The sequence below is a fragment of the Sciurus carolinensis genome, chromosome 14 (genome assembly GCF_902686445.1).
Source record: "Sciurus carolinensis chromosome 14, mSciCar1.2, whole genome shotgun sequence".
Taxonomy (NCBI): domain Eukaryota; kingdom Metazoa; phylum Chordata; class Mammalia; order Rodentia; family Sciuridae; genus Sciurus; species Sciurus carolinensis.
This window is the reverse complement of record NC_062226.1, coordinates 24173934-24194739: the sequence shown is the minus strand read 5'-3', so window position 1 is coordinate 24194739 and position 20806 is coordinate 24173934. Positions and strand designations below refer to the sequence as shown.

The following is a 20806-nucleotide window of genomic DNA, read 5'->3' as shown; positions in this document are numbered from 1 at the left end:
AGAGAGCAGTCCATCCTGCCGGGGGAGGATCAATTGGCCTTTAGGAGCTAAACTGATCTGCACAAAAAAAGGGGAAGATGCTCATGGTGTGTGGGCAGCACCTCTGAAGATTACGCTCCTTGGTTTTGGAAAACATTTTGTCCTCCTGCTCTGGGGTCTTTGCTGCATGGGTGGTTTTGAGGCCCTTTAGAGGGGAGGAAAAACAAGGAGCCATCAACTTGACACCAGCAGGGCCCTAAGGGGAGAGATGGCCAGGAGAGGGAGCCCTGCGGCCTTTGGAAGGATGTCGCTTGCTTTCCCTGCCTGGCCAGCACCACTCCCTTCTGTTTGTAAATATTTCGGCCTGGGTTTAAGCAGCTGGAGGATCTGTGCTGAGAGCTTGTGTCCACACTTGAGACAGAATTGTAAGAGGGCTCCCTGCAGCGGAGAGAAACCCAGCTTAAGATCCCAGGAGGTGATCTGCAGAAATGCAGAGAACCTCAGTCTCAGTCAGTCACTGGTTAAGGGGGCTAGGCACATTCCTGTGTTTGTTCCCAACTCCTGGTGAAGGGACCAGGGCAAGACCAGCTTTGGTCATGCAGTGTATGGGCTTGGACTATTGCTATGTAGATATTGCCAGGAATTGTGACCCTGGAAACTGCAGAAGCCTCAGGCATCCAATTATGAGGACCTGATGCTAACTGCCCCTGAGCTGGACCAAGGAGAAGACCTTCTCATCTTAGGAGGAGGAAACTGAGACTTGAGCACCTGGGAACAGATTGGAGCTCTGGTCTTGCCTTCAGGACACCTGTCCTGCGTGCATACCTTTCCTCATGCAGGTGCATGGACCAAGGCAACCTTTGACTCAGTATCCACTCGGACAGCAATAGGTTTGTCTGTGTTTGGACCAATGCCAAAGAGAGACCACAGTTAGAGGTCACTCAGAGAAAATCAAGAGAAATGTCTCATGTAAAATCTTTGTCACTGTCCATTCCCATCTCTGGCAAATTCCTGGAATTTCAACCTGATAAAGAGCAATATTTCCCATTTTCAAATTAACATGGCTTATTCTGTAAGAGGAAGGGGATGGAGATAACAGTGTTTTTATTCCTCCAACTTGTCCATCATGGAGTGTGGAGGGGTGTTTCTCCCTTGATGTCCTTATAGTAGAGTGATAGCTTATGTAAAATGATATTCTAAACCAAAATTGCCCCCAAGAATCCCTAATTGCTCTTTTAAAGTACAGTATACATGGCTTTATATCATAGCATATCTCCCACAAATGGATGGCTTATATTTTGGGGACAGGGTACATGAAAACATGTTTTGCTGTTTTCAAATCTGAATACACAGAAAGGATCATGCAAAATTTAAGTGCACACACCAAATGTCACTCACTAAAAGGACCCTACTTGCCCAGCACACAGCAGTTATTCCTTGGTGCTTCTCCCATACCTTGGCCCCTGGGGACAGCTGGCTCTTGCCTTCTGACTTCTGGGGTGAGCTGACTTTCTGCAGCTTGGGGGACACCAGTGGTACTGAGGCTTGTGTGGCCGCCGTGGTGGAGTCTGTGGCTGGGGCTGTGGTGGTTCCCACCGCCTCGGCCAGGTCTGGAGGGAGGTCGTCTTCATCACTGCGGTTACTAAAAGCACATGAAGCTCTGCTCATTACAATAACACACGGGCTGCGCAGCGGCGGGGGCGGGGGCTCCTCCAACACGCATCCAGCGTACAGAGTCTAAGACACTGACTTTTTTTTTTAGACCTAAACAAATTTGAGCTAGATTTTCTGTTACTTGCCAGGACTTCTTTTAAAAATTGTGGTGAAATACATATAAAGTGCTATTATCATTTAAGTCCTTGTAACTGTATAGCTCAGTAGCATTAAATACATTCACAATATTGTGTAATCATCACCACTACCTGTCTCCCAAACCTTTGCACTTTCCCCAAGAGAAACTCCATATTGTTACTAAACCCAGCTCTCTATGGCCTCCTCCCTACAACCTCTGGAAGCATCTGTTCCCCTCTCTGTCTAATGAACTGGTCTACTCTAGGCACAATGGAAGCACAATCAAACCACCTCTGTCCTTCTGGGTCTAGTTTGTCACATTTGCTATGGCGTTTTCAAGGTCCAGTCATGTTGTGGCATTTATCAAAATGGCACTCTTTTGTGGTGAGGAACACACCACTTGTGGATGTACCGCCTCTTCTTGTCCATTCATCTGTCAAGGGACACAGGTTCTTTCCACTTTTCAGTTCTGTGACTGATGCTGCTGTGAACATGGGTGTGCAAAAATCTGCTTGACCCTTGCTTGCAATTCTTTTGGATTAAATTTTCACCTACGAATAGGTCGCTGGGTCCTACGCTACTGCTTTGCTCAGCTTTTTGAGGAACCACCAAAGCAAAGGATATTATTTGGAGAGGTGTCCCTTAGGCAGGTGTATGCAAGGCTGGTAGGAGCCTACTACTCTGAGGCAAAGGATAATAGCCTCTGTTGTGGTCTAACAGCAAACTGTCCCTTGGGTGTGACAAGGGACACCCAAGGAGTGTTTGTTTGGAGGCCAAGTAACTCTGGTCTCCGAATCTCTCTGTGGTGAGGAGGTAACCTGGGAAGAAACGACTTGACAGGAAGCCACCACCTTGGAGAGGAAGTCTGGCCTGGCACTGTGGCTTATCTCCATGCTTGAATCTGGAAGGAAGCGTTACTGTCCCAAAGCATATGCCAAGACTGGAAGCCCCCTCTGACCTGTCATCCTGGCATGTCACTGGAGCAGTGCCATTGATTCCCCATTCTTAGTATGAACAGTATCTTCTCATTTTCAGAAATGAAGACAAGTCTCCTAGCGGCTAACCTGCCAGTTTGCTGCCTGTGCAGTAAAGAGTTAACTCAGAAGGCCTGAGATGCTCAAGCCCCATACGCATTCCAAAGGTACCCCTGGCACTGACCAGCTCCTGGGAAACATCCTCTGGGCCATTGGGATAGCCTGCCTGGTGGGAGTGTCTATGCACCCAACACCTTGGGCCATGTCAGAGTTTATGCTACCCATGTGTTACATGGTGAATCACCTGGATTTGTACACCTGAGGTTTTAGGACCATGCTAGATCAGTCTGACCTGAGGCAGGGGTCAGGGTGGTCTGGAGATTGAGCAGCTAAGGTCAGTCATGTGGGTGCTCCATGCTTACATGACTGACCCCCAATAAGAACCCTAGTCCCAAAGGTTTTCACTGCTCGAGTGAGCTTCCCTGGTTGGAAATACTCCTATACGTTGTCGCGCATTATTTCTGGGCGAATGCATCCCTGTCCATGTGACATCATGGAGACAGGGCAGTAGGAGCTCCTGCCTGGTTTTTCTTGGACTCCACCTCTGTGCTTTTTCTCTTTGTTGATATTAATTAGCTTTCTTGACTGTAATAAATGGTAGCCACGAGTATAACTGCTTTTCTTAGTGCTGTGAGTCCTTTTGGAGAGTCACCATCCTTGAGCATGGTCTTAGGGACCCCTGGCACACCGTCTCTCCTGGAGCCACCCTCTGGAGCCATCCTGGCACAGGGGTGGAGTCTTCAAAATGATGCTGAGCTCAAGAGTATAGATCAAAGACCCCTGGCTGGAGGACACAAGGGAGGCCTGAGCACGGTCCCTCGTGATGCACCCTGGGCAGTGGACCTCATGGGAAACAGGGCACCAGATCACAGCTGCAGCGTGGATGGGCCCTGGGGTTTTTAGAACAGGCTGTGTGTGGAAAAGACTCATGAGGAGAATTTAAGATGAGGTTTGAACAAGTTTGTGAAAAACTTAATAAGATATCCCATACTTGCACTCACACAGATGAAACAGGTCTGGTAAGTTACACGTGCCTGGGCCCATTATATTTTCTCAACAACCTGGCATTACGATTTCCAATTTTTCAGAGAATCAGATGTGATTTCATGGACTCAAAGTCACATGCCTAGGTACGTGAAGGAGTTGAGTTAGAATATTTACCTCATTTGAAACAATTTGGTAGCATGGCTAGTCAACGGAACGCTGGGGTAAGATATTTTTTTTTACTTTATTTAAAAGAATTGAATCCTTAAAAGCATATGAAGTATTTGTTTTTTACATAAAATGTCATTTAAAAAACATAACTCATCTTTCACAGCAGGAAGTCAACTAATACTGTTTAAAATTGAAAAGTTCCAATTTTTTCATGGGTTTTTATTATCTTTTGTCTTAACATAGATCTATGACAAAGAAACATATCTAAAATTCAGTAATTTTATCTCAGCTGCTGAGGTAAAATTCACATGTTAAATTCACAAAATAACATTTTAATAAGTACAATTTTGTGTGTAGAGCTTTGCTTTGAAATTATTTTTTCTATTTTAAAAATATATGCATAGAAGCATGTCTAAAGTAATGATCATCTGCTGTGAAGACTGGTTTGTTGGTTTGTTGGTTTTTTTTTTTTTTTTTTTTTTTTTTTTTTTTGTGGTGCTGGGAAAGAACCCAGGGCCTGGTCCATGCTAAGCAGGGTCTCTACCACTGAGCCACATCCCATCCTCTACTGGGTATTTCTGATGTCATGGTTCTGGGGAATGGGTTACTTTTCTCTTTGAACTTACATGTGCCATTTATTGAATTTTTAAAGACTTTGTTTCATTGTGTTTCCAAGTTATAGTCTTGGAAAAAGGTAAAACAGCTCACTCTTTTCTTTCCAGTTCAGGGCTGATCTGGAACTTGGGAGCTCAAGAGATCCTCCTGCCTCAGTCTCCTGAGTAGCTGTGCACTCCCACTTGCTAGCCATTTTCTAAACCTACTAGCTACAGATGTCAAGATGATACTCCACCTGCCTGGAGTTCTGCTGGGCCCCCTCTGCTCCTCTTTGTCTGCACACATGGCCACACTTCTCTCTGTCACGTTTCCAGGAAAGAACACACCTGAGGTTTTTGTTTACATCCTTAAAAGCTGAGGCTTAAAAACTCCTTGGGAGCACCTGAATATTATGATGGTCTTGGTAAAGCAACTAACATCTCAACACACAGAGCCCAGGCCTAAGAACAAGAAAAACCGAGATAGTGCACATGTACGTACACAAAAACGATCATACAGGAAACAGTTTCAGAAAATCCGAAATCTGAGGTTTCCACCTGTGTTTCTTAATCATGTGCCTATCAACTTTATCCATTTCTAGGAGTTAAGCAGATGAGCAGTAACCCACTGTTGAAGATGTAAGAACCATTTCAGGGAAGAAAACGTAACATTGGCAAAATCCCATCCATTACATTTGCTATTTTCTACTAATGGGGAAATGCTGCCATTCTTTGATTTTTCAAGACAGAATATTTGGGGCGGGGCAACTTAATAAACATGCTTTTAAGTTACAGGTTTGAAAAGGGTTTTCTTCAAAGAGCCCATTTGGTGAGTGCGTGAAATTTTCTTTCCTTTCAGGCCATCTAGAAGTCAGTCATTATTTCAAACATGATTACATATCCCAAATGGGTGATCATGGTATTTTGAGTTTCAAAATGTGAAAGGAAAGGCAAATCCCACAAGCCTTGTCCTTGGGGAAGCAGATTTTCATGGTTTAATTTGTTCCCTAGAGATCATTAGGACTGTTAATTATTTGAACCCTATTCATTTTGGTTTTCCTAGGAAATGTGCTCCTGTATTGTCCAGAAGTTTCTTTTAAAGCTAATGAGGTAGGGTGCGTCTATCCTTATCCTCTCCCCCCGCAGTATGCCTCTTCCTCTTTCCACAAGGTGCAAACGGTAGTACTAAGGTGTTTGAGGATCACATCTAGAGCCACCTCTGTGCCCTAACTTCACACTCTGGAGACCCACAAACTTGAACTTTTTCTCACAAGTTTCCAGGTTCCAAGAAAGAAAGGAGAGCACATCCACAGCCTGGCTCCTTACTAGGGGTTTTACCTGTGCTAACCCCCACAAAATTTCTGAGGTAGACATTAGCATACCCATTCTACAGATGCAGAAATAATAGCTCAAAAGTAAATTTCCCAAGAACTTACAGCTGTAAACTGGCCAGGGCTCCAGCAGCAAGAAGCCTTTCCAGCCCCGAGTCCTCATGTGTTCTGCTGCATCTGGAGACATGCCAGTAGCTCTCTGACCAATTACACACCCAGACACAGTGCCCAGCCCATAGCCAAGGTCAAGAAAAGAGGACTACCAATGTGACCACCACTACTGTGACTAATCAACCACCACCTTTACTACAACACTTTTTGGATTGTAACTATTTCCCACTCTGCCTTTGCCACCAATGCACTGTGACTCTTTGGATGGGAATTGCCGAAGACACTTTGCTCTTCCCTTGACAATGCCTAGAACAATCTAGTGCACACTGTAGCCAAGAGACTTTTGTTAAGCTAAGCTGAAAAGAACTGGCTGGGCCCTGGTGGAATGTGGCTCCTTCCACTGGTCTCACACAGAGCTCAATGCTTAGCCTTGGCTCTGCTGACAGACCATGCTACCATTTTACTATTATGCCATGGCCTCCAGTGATCCCTGCCCTGGTATTCCTGCTACCGTGTAATGCTTCCTCTTGAGTATGGGTTGCACCTAGTGACTTGCTTCTCAAGAACAGAATGTGGCAAAGTGATAGGTTGTCATTTCTGTGATTAGGTTACAACACTGTGAACCTGGCCTTGCTAGCACCCTCTCTGGCTCTTCTTTACCTATCAGAGAAAGCCTGGGTGACTACAATTGAGAGTAACCTGGCCCAATGCCCTTGAGTCATAGCAATAGGGAAAGGGCCTTTGGATGAGACCATAGCCCTCACTGCCATCTTCAATACAGCCTTGTGAGAGACCCTGGCACAGAGGAGGACTAAGGACTCCAGCCCTCCACAACAGCAATCAATAATGAGGACATGTGTAATGTTTTCCATAGGAAAGGTCTGGTCCCATTATGACCTACGTTGGAAATAAACAGAATTTGGAGAACGACTGTCTCTTTGGGAATCATCTAAAGAGGTAAGAAGCATTTATAACCAAATTTTCAGCATCGCTGAGGTTACAACTGAAAAACTTGGAATTCAGAACTCACAAACTATATTGTCTTGTCAACTTCCTCACTCGAGGAGGCTTGGTTTCCGGTTTTTCCACAGCTGGCTGGGCAGTTTCCACACGTATAGGGATAGGACTTCTAGAGATGTACCGGAAAAGAGAACACCACCAATAAAAAACGTTTATGCTCTTGTTTTAGTGAGACTGCTTTCTCAGTTAATTCATACCTTGATAACATTGATAGTCAAGAAATACATTTTTTTGCCTTTCTGAGCTACTTATTTAATAATTGTAACTAAAAAACAGAAAATCCAAAACAAACAAACAAACAAAAATGACGAGGAAGAAAATACAGCAAGTGAGGAACTCAATATAATTGGGGAACCAAATAAAATTTCTCTGCCCCACCACAGTCACCCCACAATATTGAGCGTTTGATTCATAACCAGATTTTGCCAGTAAAATGGATGAAGTAAACTCGGTTTTACTTCCCACTAATCTGGTAGCTATGTATTTTAAACATAACACAGAACACATTGTAAGAAAATAAAGAAGCATGATATATTTTGTGTGAATGATGTCTAATCAGAAGACCAACAGAGCTTACTCTAAACATTTTAATTCTACGTACATGTGAGAATGTTAAAAATTAAGTTTAACTTTCATCTTTCTTCTGTCACTTATGCCAGACAACTGAAGTGCCCCTACTCAAAACAAAGATTTTAAGGAAAAGCTTTCACTATTTTTGAAGTGGCCATGACTAAACTCATTTTTTAGAAATTAGTAATGACTTTCTCTTTTGGTGGGGGGGTTACTGGGGATTCAAGTCAGGGGCACTCAACCACTGAGCCACATCCCCAGTCCTACTTTGTATTTTATTTAGAGATAGGGTCTCGTTGAGTTGCTTAGTGCCTCCTTTTTGCTGAGGCTGGCTTTGAACTCGTGATCCTCCTGCCTCAGCCTCCCGAGCTGCTGGGATTCCAGGCATTTGCTACCATGCCTGAATAAAGTCAGTAATGACTTTCTAGCACCAAAGGAGCATCTAAACAAGTTGAGTCAGCCTGCAAGGGACCCACAACAAGTCAATTAACATTCTGGGCCTCCATGTTCTCTTCTCTCCAATGTCTAATTTTGTGATCATTATGTGACTGGTGCCTAATAAATGTTTGCTGAATAAACATAGGAATGAGCAAATGAGGAACTGAAGTCTGACTTCCTCAGACTGGGAGCTCAGAGGAAGTTGAACATGGTTGCTGGAAGGTCTCAGCCTCCTCGGGGCTCAGAGCTCTGCTTGGGTAGAATGGCTGATATCTGTGAAAGTTCTTAACCAAGAACATAGGTTGGAAATCATACGGCAATAAAAAGGAATGTTAACTTTTATTTGGGGCATCAAGTGTAAGATTTTCCCCAGTATCTGGAAGTCCTGGAGTTGGACTCAAGAGTCTGTGCCTTTAACAAGAGACTGATGCAGTCATCCTTGGACACCTTTGGGAGAAACTTCCTTAGGCAGCCCCTGCACATGTAATAAAGCTGCCATGATCAACAGGTTGCTACTGACTTGGTCCCAAGTCATACAGGTACATGACAAGGTCATATCTATGTGTTATGAGACAACTAAAGTCTCTTAAGTTCTTTGTTGGTATAGCACATAGCAAAATTAAATCTGAGACTAGGCAGTGGTTTGAGCTAGGTCTTTGAGGTTCACATTCTCTTAGTTTTATTTTCCCTCTCGGATGGAAATTATTAATTCCCACGTCAGCAATGTTTCGAAGATCATGTTGACTACACCGAGGATCATTTCCCCAATTGAATAAAAAGCAACAGACCTTACATTAGTGTCCTGAAGACTGGATTTCTTATTGATATTTACAAATGTTGAGTCCTCTTTTCCAATCTGTAAGACAAAACAGGTTAGTCAAAGCTGAATATCTTGGCATGCAAAAATGTTTTCAACTCTCCTACATTCTAAGGATTACAGAAATGTGAAGGTGGACCAAAGAGGGGATTCATTATGTATTCAGGCAATAGCAACCTTGTTCTGGTATTTATATAAGTTAACAAAAATGTGTTTTCTTGAGTCATGCCCCTCAAAGGGGATTAAGACACAATTATTCAAATGCAATCAATTATTGTATTCATACTTTTATTAAACACCTGCTATGTGTCAGCTCATGCTTGATTGAGAAAGGGATGGTGTGGGAAAAGTCAAACCCACAACCGGCTCACCTCACAGTTTAGATCAGGAATAATTATCAGCTGTATGCTCACACGGCCTTACAGTTTACAAAGGAATCTGGAATCTGTTCTTTCACATCAGTGGAACAAGCCTGGGAGGAATTACATCATTTGACTTTGACAGAAGCCCTGTCTTCCTCCCTCTGGTGAGTCCCAAAGAATGACAGGGGAGGAAGGGACACCCACTCAGCCTGCCAGGCCAGCGGAACGCACCGTGCTGGATGAGAGACGCAGCCCTCACGCTGTCACAGCACACAGAGCCAGGCCTCTGGCTCTGAGGGCACTGAACAGTTGGTCTGCACGGGTGCCCACACACCCGGGCCTGCTTCCTGATGAAAGCCTTCTTAAGAGCCGGCAACAGCCAGCACTGCTGGCCTGTGGGAACTCGGCTCTTTACCGTACACCCTTGCTCTACATGGAGGCCAAGAGGGAAGTAGAACCCTGGGGGGATGCACAACCCTTCCCCCCAGCCCCTTGGGACACTCTAAGCCAGGGGATCCCAAGGCAGGTTCCTGTTTTCCCAGGAATGCGAGTTCTACTGATAATAGTGGGAACTGTTTCACAAAGTGTTCTGTGGCCAATCAGGTGTGAAGGAAACCCAAACAGGTTTCTTTGCCGCAGGACTTCTCAGAACCTATTAGAAGATGTGTGCATTGGGACTGTTTCAGGGGATTTAGTGAGAGAATTTCCAGAACAATCTGGATGCCTCCTACAGGGCTGGTGCACCTTGTGGCATCCTGGGCAATACTGCCCTGAAATGACTAATTTCCATCTCGCCCTCTCCTTCTTTCCTGCTCTCGTGCCCTCCCGTCCTGTCTGTCTGGCCAGGGCACTTTCTTTGCTTCATACCTATTTCTCATCTTTTTCTACACTGTGCAAAATGCAAAGTTTCTGACACACCGCACTTTCTCACTGGAGCAGAAACACGAGTCCGCCTGAGATGGTGTGTGCAGTGTGGGGCCACTGGGCACGTGATAGAGCTTTCTAATGTAGATCAGAGCAGCTCTGTAAACTTGGAATATGTCTGTTTTATTGGTTCCATCAGAGTGTAAAAACGGCATACTCCAAAATGATGAAGACAGAAGAATTAAGACAAAGGCAATGTGTGTCTATAACTTTAATATATAACATGTGATGAGAAGTCAACTGGCTCATCCTCTAGGAAGTGCTACCACTGTGACCTACCATCCGAGCACCTGACAACTTCATCTCTGTAGCAATTAGTGTTGATATCTGCACAATGGTAGGGCAAGGCATCGTGCTGGGTATGTTACACAGATTGCCTCAGTTTTCACAATAACCTAAGGTGGTAGGTACCATTATCCTCATTTTACACGTGAGAAAACGGAGGCTCAGATTAATGAACATATTTAAGGTAACACCACGGATAAACAGAAAGCTGATTCAAACCAGGCCATCTGACTTCAATATTCCATACCTCACTGCTTCCTGTTTATATCACAGTCCCTAAATAGGAGAAATTCTGTAAGCCTTTTCTGGGTTTTCATGGTATATTCTGGAAGGATCTAAATTACTCAGATTGCTAAATAAATGGAGATAATAATATAACAGATTATTGAATATTGCTTTGTTCTCAGCAACACAGGCATAAACGTTAGGTTGATGAGGAATGAAGATCGGTATATAATTTTCTAGTGAGCTCATGAGCAACCGTAGCTTCTCACATACTGTTCCCAGGGCAGGGGTGGCAAATGGATTTCTACTTGAGTGACAAGTTTGCTTGACTGGTGGTATCTCCTTGGAAGATCTTCTGTGTAGAAGATAATCCTGAGGCCACATTTAGGGTCATTTAGGGAGTATGGTGGTCAATGCATATGACCAGTGACACTTGTTATGGGTGCTAGTTTGGGGTAATGGAAATTATGGAACTATCATCTCTCATCTCCAGCTCATTCTCTGTGCCTCCACTTGGACCTGAGGCAGAACCAGCAAATTCAGTTAACTGCTTTCCCCGCGGGCTTCATGATAGGACATGTCAATAGGGGGCGCGAGTGGGGCAGGACTTGCTCCTTCCTGTTTGTTTCCAGCTTCGGTGAGTCACCCCAGCCTGTCTTCTTCAGCTGGGCAGTGGTGGTTCCTCCAGGCCACATGGGGCTCATCCTCCAGCTAAGAGACACCAGCACTGGCTACAGGGACCCTTACTCAGAAATCTACATGTCATCTGCATGGGGCTCCTACTCTGAGTATCTAAATTTTATATTTACAGCACATCATTCCCTCGGCCATGAAGCTGGAAAGTGCTTCCCAAAGCTGCTCCTTCTAGAACTTGGGAATAGTGTGACTCCAGATGTGGTCCCAGGAGCTGTTTGGAAATGCAGGTTCCTCAGCCCTGCACTGACCTGTTGAATGGGGCTGGGCCAGCTTTCCTGAGGATTCACGCACACTGACGTCTCACTTACCTAATTAATAACTGGATACCAGTTAATAATTCTTGCGATTAAAGCCTCAGTTCACATACCAAGGTGTGGTGCCTCTCTTCAGGCTGGTCCCTCCCAAGGGGAGCAGGGCTCGGCATACCTGGGCATTGACCCGGGAGGCGTTTTCCAGCTGCGCTTTCAGAATGTTACACTTCACGTGTTCTGCCGCTGGGGAGGGCAACAGGGGTGTCTGAAGAGTCTTCTCAGAGACCTTCTTTTCCTCGGCCTGAGACAAACCAAAATGCAGAGGATGGATTGTAAACAGAGTAAAAAGAAAACACACACGGTAACTCTCCCAACAGCCACAACGACACAGAACACAGATCCAAATGTCCAGGCAAGTGCGTCACCAGCTTTATACATTTGGGCCCCCGGGTTCACAAGCATGCATCCCATTCTCTTGTGAAGGAGGCAGAAGACACATGGCAGGGGTGAGACCCAAAAAAGCAAGGAAGGGGCTTATCTGGGGTCAGGCGGCAAGAACCAATGGCAGAACCACACTTCAGCCTGGCTTGGGGTCATTCTCCCCACAGCGGCTACTCTGACACAGAAAGAGCCAATGCTATGACTTGCAGGGTCAAGGGAAACAGTGCAAAGAATCTGGGGACGCTTTCATAATATATCTTGCTAAAAACTGATCTGTGTGTGTGCATGGAGCTGGGGATTAAACCCAAGGCCTTGTGCATACTAAGCAAGTGACCTACCACAGAGCTACAGGTCCAGCCCTAAAAACTGTGATTCTTAACAAGGAATCTGTATCTATATTCCTTTTTTGGAGGGGCTGGGAACTGAACCCAGGATTAAGCACATGCTCTACCACTCAGCTACACCCCAGCCCCTGTTACATTATTGGAGAGCATCTTGGACTTCAGTAATTTGGTACCACCTGCACTATTTCCACCATCTCCCACGTGTTAACTGAACATGTACCTAAAATTCACGTGATCTAGTTAAGGGGGGCACCCTGGGACTCCATATTCATATTTGAACCATGCTCGAAGATGATATCTCTGAAATCTTAGACTTGGTAACTATTCTATTTATTATAATAGACATGATGATATTTATGTAATAATTAAAATAAAAAGCACTTATCCACTTGGGTAACCTGAAATCATCTTTAATGGTACACACAACACTTTTGGGAAATAATGTCTTACTGCTAACTGTACCTTCATGACCATTGCATGTCCCAGAACTAATATAGTACTTGATGCAGAGTAGGTGTCCATTAAACACCTACTGAGGACCATCACGATGATATACAGCTATCATCAGAAGAGGTATGCATTTAATAAGAAAGCACAAAACCACGAGATTGCCAGAAGCCAATTTGGCAATATCAGTATCATGTCGGCCATCATGTACCAGGGCAAGAAGAAACTGTTCTAAAGCCCTCAAGTTCTTCATGTCCCCAAATTAGTCAGTCACTAATTTGAAAGTCTTATTGAGCACCTTGGTACTCTTAGTAGCAATATTATAAAAGCCATAGAGGAAGCAAAAGGCAATTGGCTGACAAAGAAAAGAGGACATAGTATCCGGTTTCCTGGGAGGACCTCCAAACACACGGAGGAGCATTTGGTAGAGTAAGCTGCAATTTCACATCATTAATGCCAGAACAGGCAGAGGCAGAAAACCTGGATTTGCATCTCAGCTTGGCCTTACTAGCACCATTTAAAAAGAGAGTGGGGTTGCTTGGGGTGTAGCTCAGTGGTTAAGAGTGTTCCCTGGTGTGTGCAAATCCCTGCGTTTCATCCCCACCAGTGCGCGCACCCACACACACACAAAGATAATGATAATGATAATGGCCAAAAAAAAAAAAAAAGCTCCAGTAGGTAACATTTACTGAGAGCTTACTATGGGCCCGCCATTGACTTCAAATTTCATATGCACGTCTGACCCAATCCTCTCATTAGTTCCTCCCATTTGGAAGTAGGTACAATTATTATCCTCTCCATTTTAATAAAAGGTGAAAGACTTATATGATATAAACAGAAACCAGAGTATTAATATCCTCATTTTATAGATGAGAAAAACAAAGCAGAGAGATGGGAAGGTCACTCAGGAGATAAGCAGAAGGGCCATTTACATTCAGGAACAGTGACTTTGGTCAAAGCTCCTTACCACTCCTCTGACTCTCCCTGTGTCAGTATCTCTCTTTTTTAAAAAAAAAAAATATTTTTTAGCTGTTCATGGACATTTATATCTATTTATTTATTTATTATATGCGGTGCTGAGAATTGAACCGAGTTCTTCACACATGCTAGGCAAGTGTCCTACCACTGAGCTGCAACCCCAGTCCATGTCTCAGTTTCTTTACTCACAAGATTTTTAGGATGTTCAAATAAGGAAAAATTTTTAAAAGGATACAAATGACACTTTGATGCTAGATTCTTTGGTTAGAAAAGAAAATATAACAAAAAGTTGCTTTGGATGGGAGAACACTAATGATCCTAAGTGATCCAGTTGTGCTTGAAGAATGGGTTTGTTAGACTAGATTCATTATCCTCAGGGACTTAGTTTTCTCCTTTAGGCAAATATCTAACTTATTTATAACTTACATTTTAAAAGGTAGGATTTGTAGCGTAGACTTTGGATAATTACCTTGTGTTTATAAATCCTGTTACATTATCTGTTCCATATTGAATGGGTGTTTTCGCTAATACGTGAATAGTTAATTTTTTAATTAGGTTTAATTTTTCTGCAATAACATAGGAATTAAATTAGTTATTAAGCCCATCTGAGGTTTTTGACAATTGCTTGAGGGAATGTGGTTATACTGACAGTAATGACCGAATACCTACTTAGAAAAACGAAATGCTGCTAAAGTAAGAAGAGAACAGCAATTCAGCATCGATTTCCCCCTTGAACTTTGGAATTCAAAATTGCCTTTTTGGACATAAAATTCAAGCCATCTCGTTCCTGTTCCATCTGAATGAAGCAAGAGTAATAATGTTCAGCTGTATGAACTGACTCAGGTAAAGGCCGACAAATTTTGGAAAATTTGTGGAGTATTGTATGAAAAATTTTTTTTTAAAGCATTTCTATCCGGGCACAGGGGTGCATGACTGTAATCCCAGCTACTCAGGAGGTTAAGGCAGGAGGATGGCAAGTTCAAAATCAACCGGGACAACTTAGCAAGACCCTTTCTCAAAATAAAAAAAATAAAAGGTCTGGGAATGTAACTCACTGGTAGAGCACCTAGGGGACAATCCCCAAGACCCCTGGCCCTGCTCCAACACACCAAAGAAAAGAAGAAGGCATCTCTATGGGAGATCACAAAACCACAGCTCCAGTCTGGAGAAGAGTCCCAGAATGCTGTGCTTTCTGTCTTCTGAACGACTATACTTAATATTTTATGTTCTATTTGAATTGTGGAAAGACACTTTATCATTCAATATTTCAAAACATACAAATGGATGCCAATTTTGGGCCGTGGGATTATTATAGTTGGAAACAGGCCATCTGTTGGAAGATGTCATCTGGAAATAAAGAAATGATCAGATGCATATTTAAATTGTTGATTCGAATTGTTTACACATTGGAAATCTAATGAGATTCACATTCCTGTGATAATTCTGGGTACGACTTTGGAAGTGAGTAGTGACAATGACTTCTCATCATTAAATAATCCTGGGAGGTCGTCTAAGAAGAAACGGAAGATGCTCAATCCTTCAGGTTGGGGGAAAAAAAAACTTTAAAAGCCATCCAAGCCAGTGTTCCCAATTGTAGTACGATATCAAGCGAGGTCCTTGCAAGGAATGCTCTATTGTTGACCAAGAATCATAGTGTGAAATAATATGCTCTGCTTATATGTTGGGACAGAGTCAGAGTTACCTGGAAAATCACATCGTCCTAGTTTACTCGCTTTCTGATTTTTTTCTTTTTTTTTCAGTGCTGGGGATTGGGGATTGAACCCAGGGCCTTGTAGTTGCTAAGTATGAGATCTACCACTGAGCTACACTTCCAGAACCCTCATATGTTTCTCTGAATAGAGGAGAAAGGAGGGAAGTTACAGTAAGTCATAGTGGACCTCCAGGCCAATGCTCTGTAATGCATAAGTGTCCAGTCATGCCTTCACCCAGAGCAAGTCACTGTCCCCAGTGTCCTACCAATGGTCATGGCAACTACAAATTACTGTAGTGATTGTGAGTTCTCTGCTGTACAATATGCTGTATCTCATTGCAAAATAGTTTTAGATTTTGTCAGACTCTGGGTAAGCCTGCATTAAAGTCATTTATCATGTGTATTGTTAAAGAAAAGTTGAAAGCCGAGGGATTAAGAAGAGGGAGAAGATCGATCCAGGGAGTCCATGATGTATTGGATCACCCAGCAAGAAGGTAAGTGAAGTTTTGCTCCTAAAAGACAGCCTGAGCAGAAATGTCAAGAAAGATGGAGGAGAAATCCCTCCAAGCATAGGCGCATGGTTTAGGAGGCAGGCCACGTTAACAGGCGCAGTTTGGCATGAGCACCAAGTCCACGCTCACTGCAGAGCCCCAGGCGCTGGACCTTGTTAATGTTGATGTGAAGAGCAGGCCAGGGTCCTGCTGCCTTCACCGTCTCCAGTTCCAGCTTCTTCAGATGGGCAGCAGCTTCACTGAACAGGGCAGGTGGTCCTGGACTCAGTTCTACGGAGCAACCAGGGAAAATAAAAGAGGAAAGGTCAAAGGAGAGAAGGTTACATGCGATAAGGGACACTCCCCAGGTCCTGGCCCCAGCACCCAGTGTGCCTGCCTCCTCGTCTTCTAGCTTGATGGAGTGTGACAACAACGGAGGACAAGGTTTCAAGGCCCAACTCCCGCAACAGTCCCATGAGTTGGGTGGCCCTGGCGAAGCTGCTTTACCTTTCTGAGCCTCTGAGTCATTTTTAAATATAAATAAAATTATTTACCTTGTAGGGTTGCTGTGAACAAGAGTGAGGTCATTTATATACAAATGTTTTTAAAATGAAAAAGCTCTACGCAAACTGGAGACTTGAATATTCGGTCTGAGAGGCACAAACATGTACCCTTATGCAGACATTATTACCTCACGTACATGGATGACGGCATGACTGATGTGCTCCCACAATACGTATAATCAGAAAAACGAGAGACCCAACTCCATTTATGTAGGATCTATCAAAATGTATAAACGTATTCTACTGTCATATACAACTAATTAGAACAAATAAAATTAATTTTAAAAAAGCCATGTTATGTTTCTAAAATCAAATCCATGGACTTTGATTTTTGTACCACTTGGGATTAGTTGACCACCTTTGCTCCCTCTAGCTTGAATTTACTGACATTAAATATTCATTATAAAGCAAAATTTGCGCTAAGTATTGTTAGCAATTGGGATCTAGGAAGGTGAAAGAAAGAGATGACTGAGACACAATTCTGGTTTGAAAGGAGAGACAGATACATGCACAGATAATCCAAATAAAAGTGGCAAAAGTTGTAATTGGCTATAGGAGCAAGAGAGAAGGTACTCCAAAGCCTTGAATGGTGGGTGGGTGATAGGGAATGTTTTGCTGATAATATTTGAGCTGGTTCCTGAGGGATGCATAGGAGTTCATCAGGACAGAGAAAAGCCTTCCAGGAAGAGGCAACAGCAAGTGCAAGGGACAGAGCTGGGACTGGCACAGTGTCTGGTGAGGAGAGGAGCTCCGTGTAGCCAGAGTGTGCCAAGGAGTCAGGGAGGCTGGAGATGCTGGCAGAGGCCAGGTTATGAAGGTCTCTGTGTGGCCAGGCTCAGCAGGGTGGCCTTTATCCCAGGACAGTGAGCTCTTGCAAGGCCTTAAGGCATTTGGACAGAGCCATCTAGTGAAAGTGGATTCGGCAGCCTCAGGAGGGAGGCTGCACTGGAGGAGGTGCCCACCAGGAGGCTGCCACAGTTACCCAGATATAAGATGAGGCAGGACTCGGCATGGGCAGCCTGGGCCGCGATGAGGGCACAGACTCGGTCTCCATGCAAGTGGGTTACGAGTCCCTGTTTCCAGCTCGGCCAACCCAGAATTGTTTCCTGGTCTATGAAGGCAGAAAGGATCATGCTGTTTTACCTGCCCCCAGACTCAGGCCATGTCGGGGCTGGAAGAGCCCTGGGCTGTCATCTCCTCATCACCCTCCATCCCCAGGAGAGGAAACTGAGGCACTGAGAGGGACCCCGCTCCACAGCAGGTCCCAACACTTAGCACCAGGTTTAGAACCAGTTCTTTCCCCCAGTTCACCAGAGGCAAATTCTCTACTAAAATATATTAAAAGTATCTGGAAAAAAATTAAAAAGGCAGACATACAAAATCCAAGCCTGCCTGTTAAAATTAGATGGAAGAGATATGACCGACTCTGTCTATTACTAGAGGTTTTTCCAGCTGCTTACTCTGCCTCAATGACTTCTGACAGGGACCGCATCCACAGTCCACCTGACACCACCTTATCTCGGAAGTCCCATGTCAGAAAGAGGGCAGGACAGGTTTATCCTGGCACTAGGACAGCTGAAATCCCAGCCACCACTTTCCTGCCCTTTCTCCTTTCCGCTGCTCGAGCTAAGGCTGGGTACTGCCCAGCAGAGGACTGGGGAGACAGCCATTGCCCTGTAATGACATCGGAAACCGTGACCCTAAGGACCCCTGCCTAACTGCATCAGGCTCATCTCTGTTCCTGCCCAAACCCTTCCAGGCTGCCCTTGAGCCCTTAGGAAGCCACTCCTGCCAGCAGCAGGACCCCCATCCTCCCAACTCACTTGTGAGGGACTTGCTGCTGGAGCTCGGGGACCTCAAGGGCCCCTCCTTATTCTCCAGGGTCAGTGACAGGCCATAGTTGGAGTGGTGCTGGTGCTGGTGCTGCCGGTGATGCCGTCCTGAAGCCTTGGGGGGGAACGGGGTGCCCCCATTCTCCTCGATGCCAAAGGGCAGCCGGTCGGAGGGGCTGAGCACCGGGGAGGGGAGCGGGTAGCTGTGGTGGCGACAAAGTCAGGATTTAGAAAAGCAGGACCTCTGGATCCTCCGGTGGGTTTTGAAAGATGATCTCTAAGCACCAAACACGGAGAGAACCGGATTCAATGGGTGAGATTCCTGTTGAGAGTGGGCGGTCAAGGGCACCGCATGCCGGGAGAAGGAGGGGCGGGAATTCGTGTCCCTCGGAGAACTTACTCCTTGTACCTCAAAAAATTCTTGATTTTGAAATGGAATGAAAACATTTCTATATTTTAAACACATTCTCTAGATGGGAGGAGGACATAAAAACAATAATAAAACGTTAAATGATCCTATAAGATCATGTTACAAACTAGAAGTTCCTCTCCATCCCGCCCAGCACGCAGAAAACCTGATTCTGTCCCACTTTTAATTCCAGTGGCTCTTCTTTGTGTTGACCAATATTGTCCTGTTCAAAGCCCCTTCACCCGCCACCTAGAACCCTGGACCAGATCCTCTCCCACCCTGACTCCCTCCTTCGGTTCGTCCCCCTCAGAGAAGTTTCCAGAATGGTAATCTTTATTATCTTTCGGAGCAGGTCACTCTTCCTGGGGAGCTCGAGCCCATCTCCTCTTCACCCTTCCAGGACAGAACCCCCCGGGAACATCAGGAACCCACAGCCATCCCCACAACTGCAGGCCCACTGGAACCTTCTGGGGCCTGGGATGGGAGCTGCGCTGGCAGGAGAGGGGCCACACTCCTGCACACAGGCAGCACGGCCAGCCTCCCGGGGGCTTGCAGCCCGTCTCCAGCAATGTCCCTCTGCACCCTAAAATCCCTTCCCTCCTGAGCTCCCTTCTTTTTTAACCAACAGAGGTGCCCCCTCCCTGGGAAGATTTAAGCCAGCTGCACTGTGAGCCTGCCTGGCCCGCTCACCTCTCTAGCCCGGATCCCAACACCTGCTGCCTTCCTGCTGCCTTCCAGCAGCTGGCCCAGGGCATCCCACAACTCTGTGTCAGTCGCTGACCATCCTGAGAGCGGGAGTGAGGGCGCAGGAGTGGAGACAGTTAACTCCTCCGGGAGGGGAAGGTGTCACAGGGAGGGGACATCCAGGAGGAGATGGTGAAGATTTAGCGGCCATTCCTGAAACAGAATCCTCTTTCTTATGGGGAAACCCCATTCCTCCTGTTCCGGTAGGGTTGATCTTGACCCCACAGGGTTGGGTCTGACACTCAAGGCTGGTCAACTGGAATCTTCCATCCTTCTAGTTCTGGGATGTGAACCAATCAGAGATCATCAGAGTTGACCCTAAAATTTAATGCATGAAATCCAAAAGACAGGGGTCTCTCTCTGTCTCTCTCTCTCTCTGTGAGAGTCAAGCAGGGTCTTCTGGTGACTTCTGTGGGTCCTAAGCACTTCTGCCTTTGTCCCTTCTTTATAAAAAATAATTAAAAATTGTATTTCATGGCAGTGTTTATATAAAAGTATATTCATATAAAAGTATGTTAATGTTTTCTCCAACTATAAGTTCATTTTTATTTTTATTTTAAAAGAAATTTAAACATTTTTGTGGGCTCCTAATGTACTGTGCACCTAAGGCACTATGCCCACAGTAGATAGTGAATACACTGGTCATGACCATAAGGATGATGTAAGCTGAGGCTTCTTGTGACTATATTCCCTGGACATAAAGCAGTAGCAGTATCTGTGGGAATGAGATCCATGAAGCGAGAAAAGATGAGCAGAGGTTAAAGGTAGGTGGAACAAGAAAAAAGTTAGGGTATCATTTGAGTGCCTAGATCCAGCCACACCTGAAGCTGATCCTACCACTGACCTTTTCAATTACGAGGTTCAGAAAATGCATTGATTGAGTTGGTTGTGTCTCTCCCATTTATAATCCACGTTATAAATTGGTGTTGGGGTTTTCGTTTTGATATGTGTGTGTGTGCAAGCCTGTGTGATTTCTTTCAGGCAGAAAAGGTAGAGATGGTTGTTATGGGCCTAAGGAACAGTATGAGCAAAGGAATGATTGGTTAGAAGAGGAGGATGTGAGAAGGACTGAGGGGGGGGAAAGTAGGAGGCAAGACCAAGAAGACAAGCTGGGCTAGTCAGGAAGAGTGCAGCGTGTGCAAGCGTGCCAGGCTATTATCAGCACAGTTGGGCAGGTGGAAGGCGTGTGAGCTGCTCTCTGGGATATTCAGACGGGGTGTGAGCAGGCTTGCAGTCTGTCCCCTCGGGTTCCCGGGGAAAGGAG

At 45.0% G+C, this 20806-nt stretch overlaps 1 protein-coding gene across 7 annotated transcripts in view; it reads right to left on the bottom strand.

Moving 5' to 3' along the window:
• The window catches only part of Epb41l4b (erythrocyte membrane protein band 4.1 like 4B), a 131790-nt gene that overhangs the window by 18591 nt on the left and 92393 nt on the right, over positions 1–20806 (bottom strand). For 4 of the 7 annotated variants that reach the window (XM_047524308.1, XM_047524310.1, XM_047524311.1 and 1 more), the window contains exons 16-21: positions 18381–18592; positions 16167–16285; positions 11758–11883; positions 8811–8878; positions 7025–7123; positions 1435–1621 (exon numbers count right to left, since the gene is read on the bottom strand). In XM_047524308.1, the coding sequence (XP_047380264.1) occupies positions 1435–1621; positions 7025–7123; positions 8811–8878; positions 11758–11883; positions 16167–16285; positions 18381–18592 (811 nt within the window). The remainder of the gene's footprint in view (positions 1–1434; positions 1622–7024; positions 7124–8810; positions 8879–11757; positions 11884–16166; positions 16286–18380; positions 18593–20806) is intronic. The other 3 variants (XM_047524309.1, XM_047524312.1, XM_047524314.1) reach the window with 1 other exon arrangement.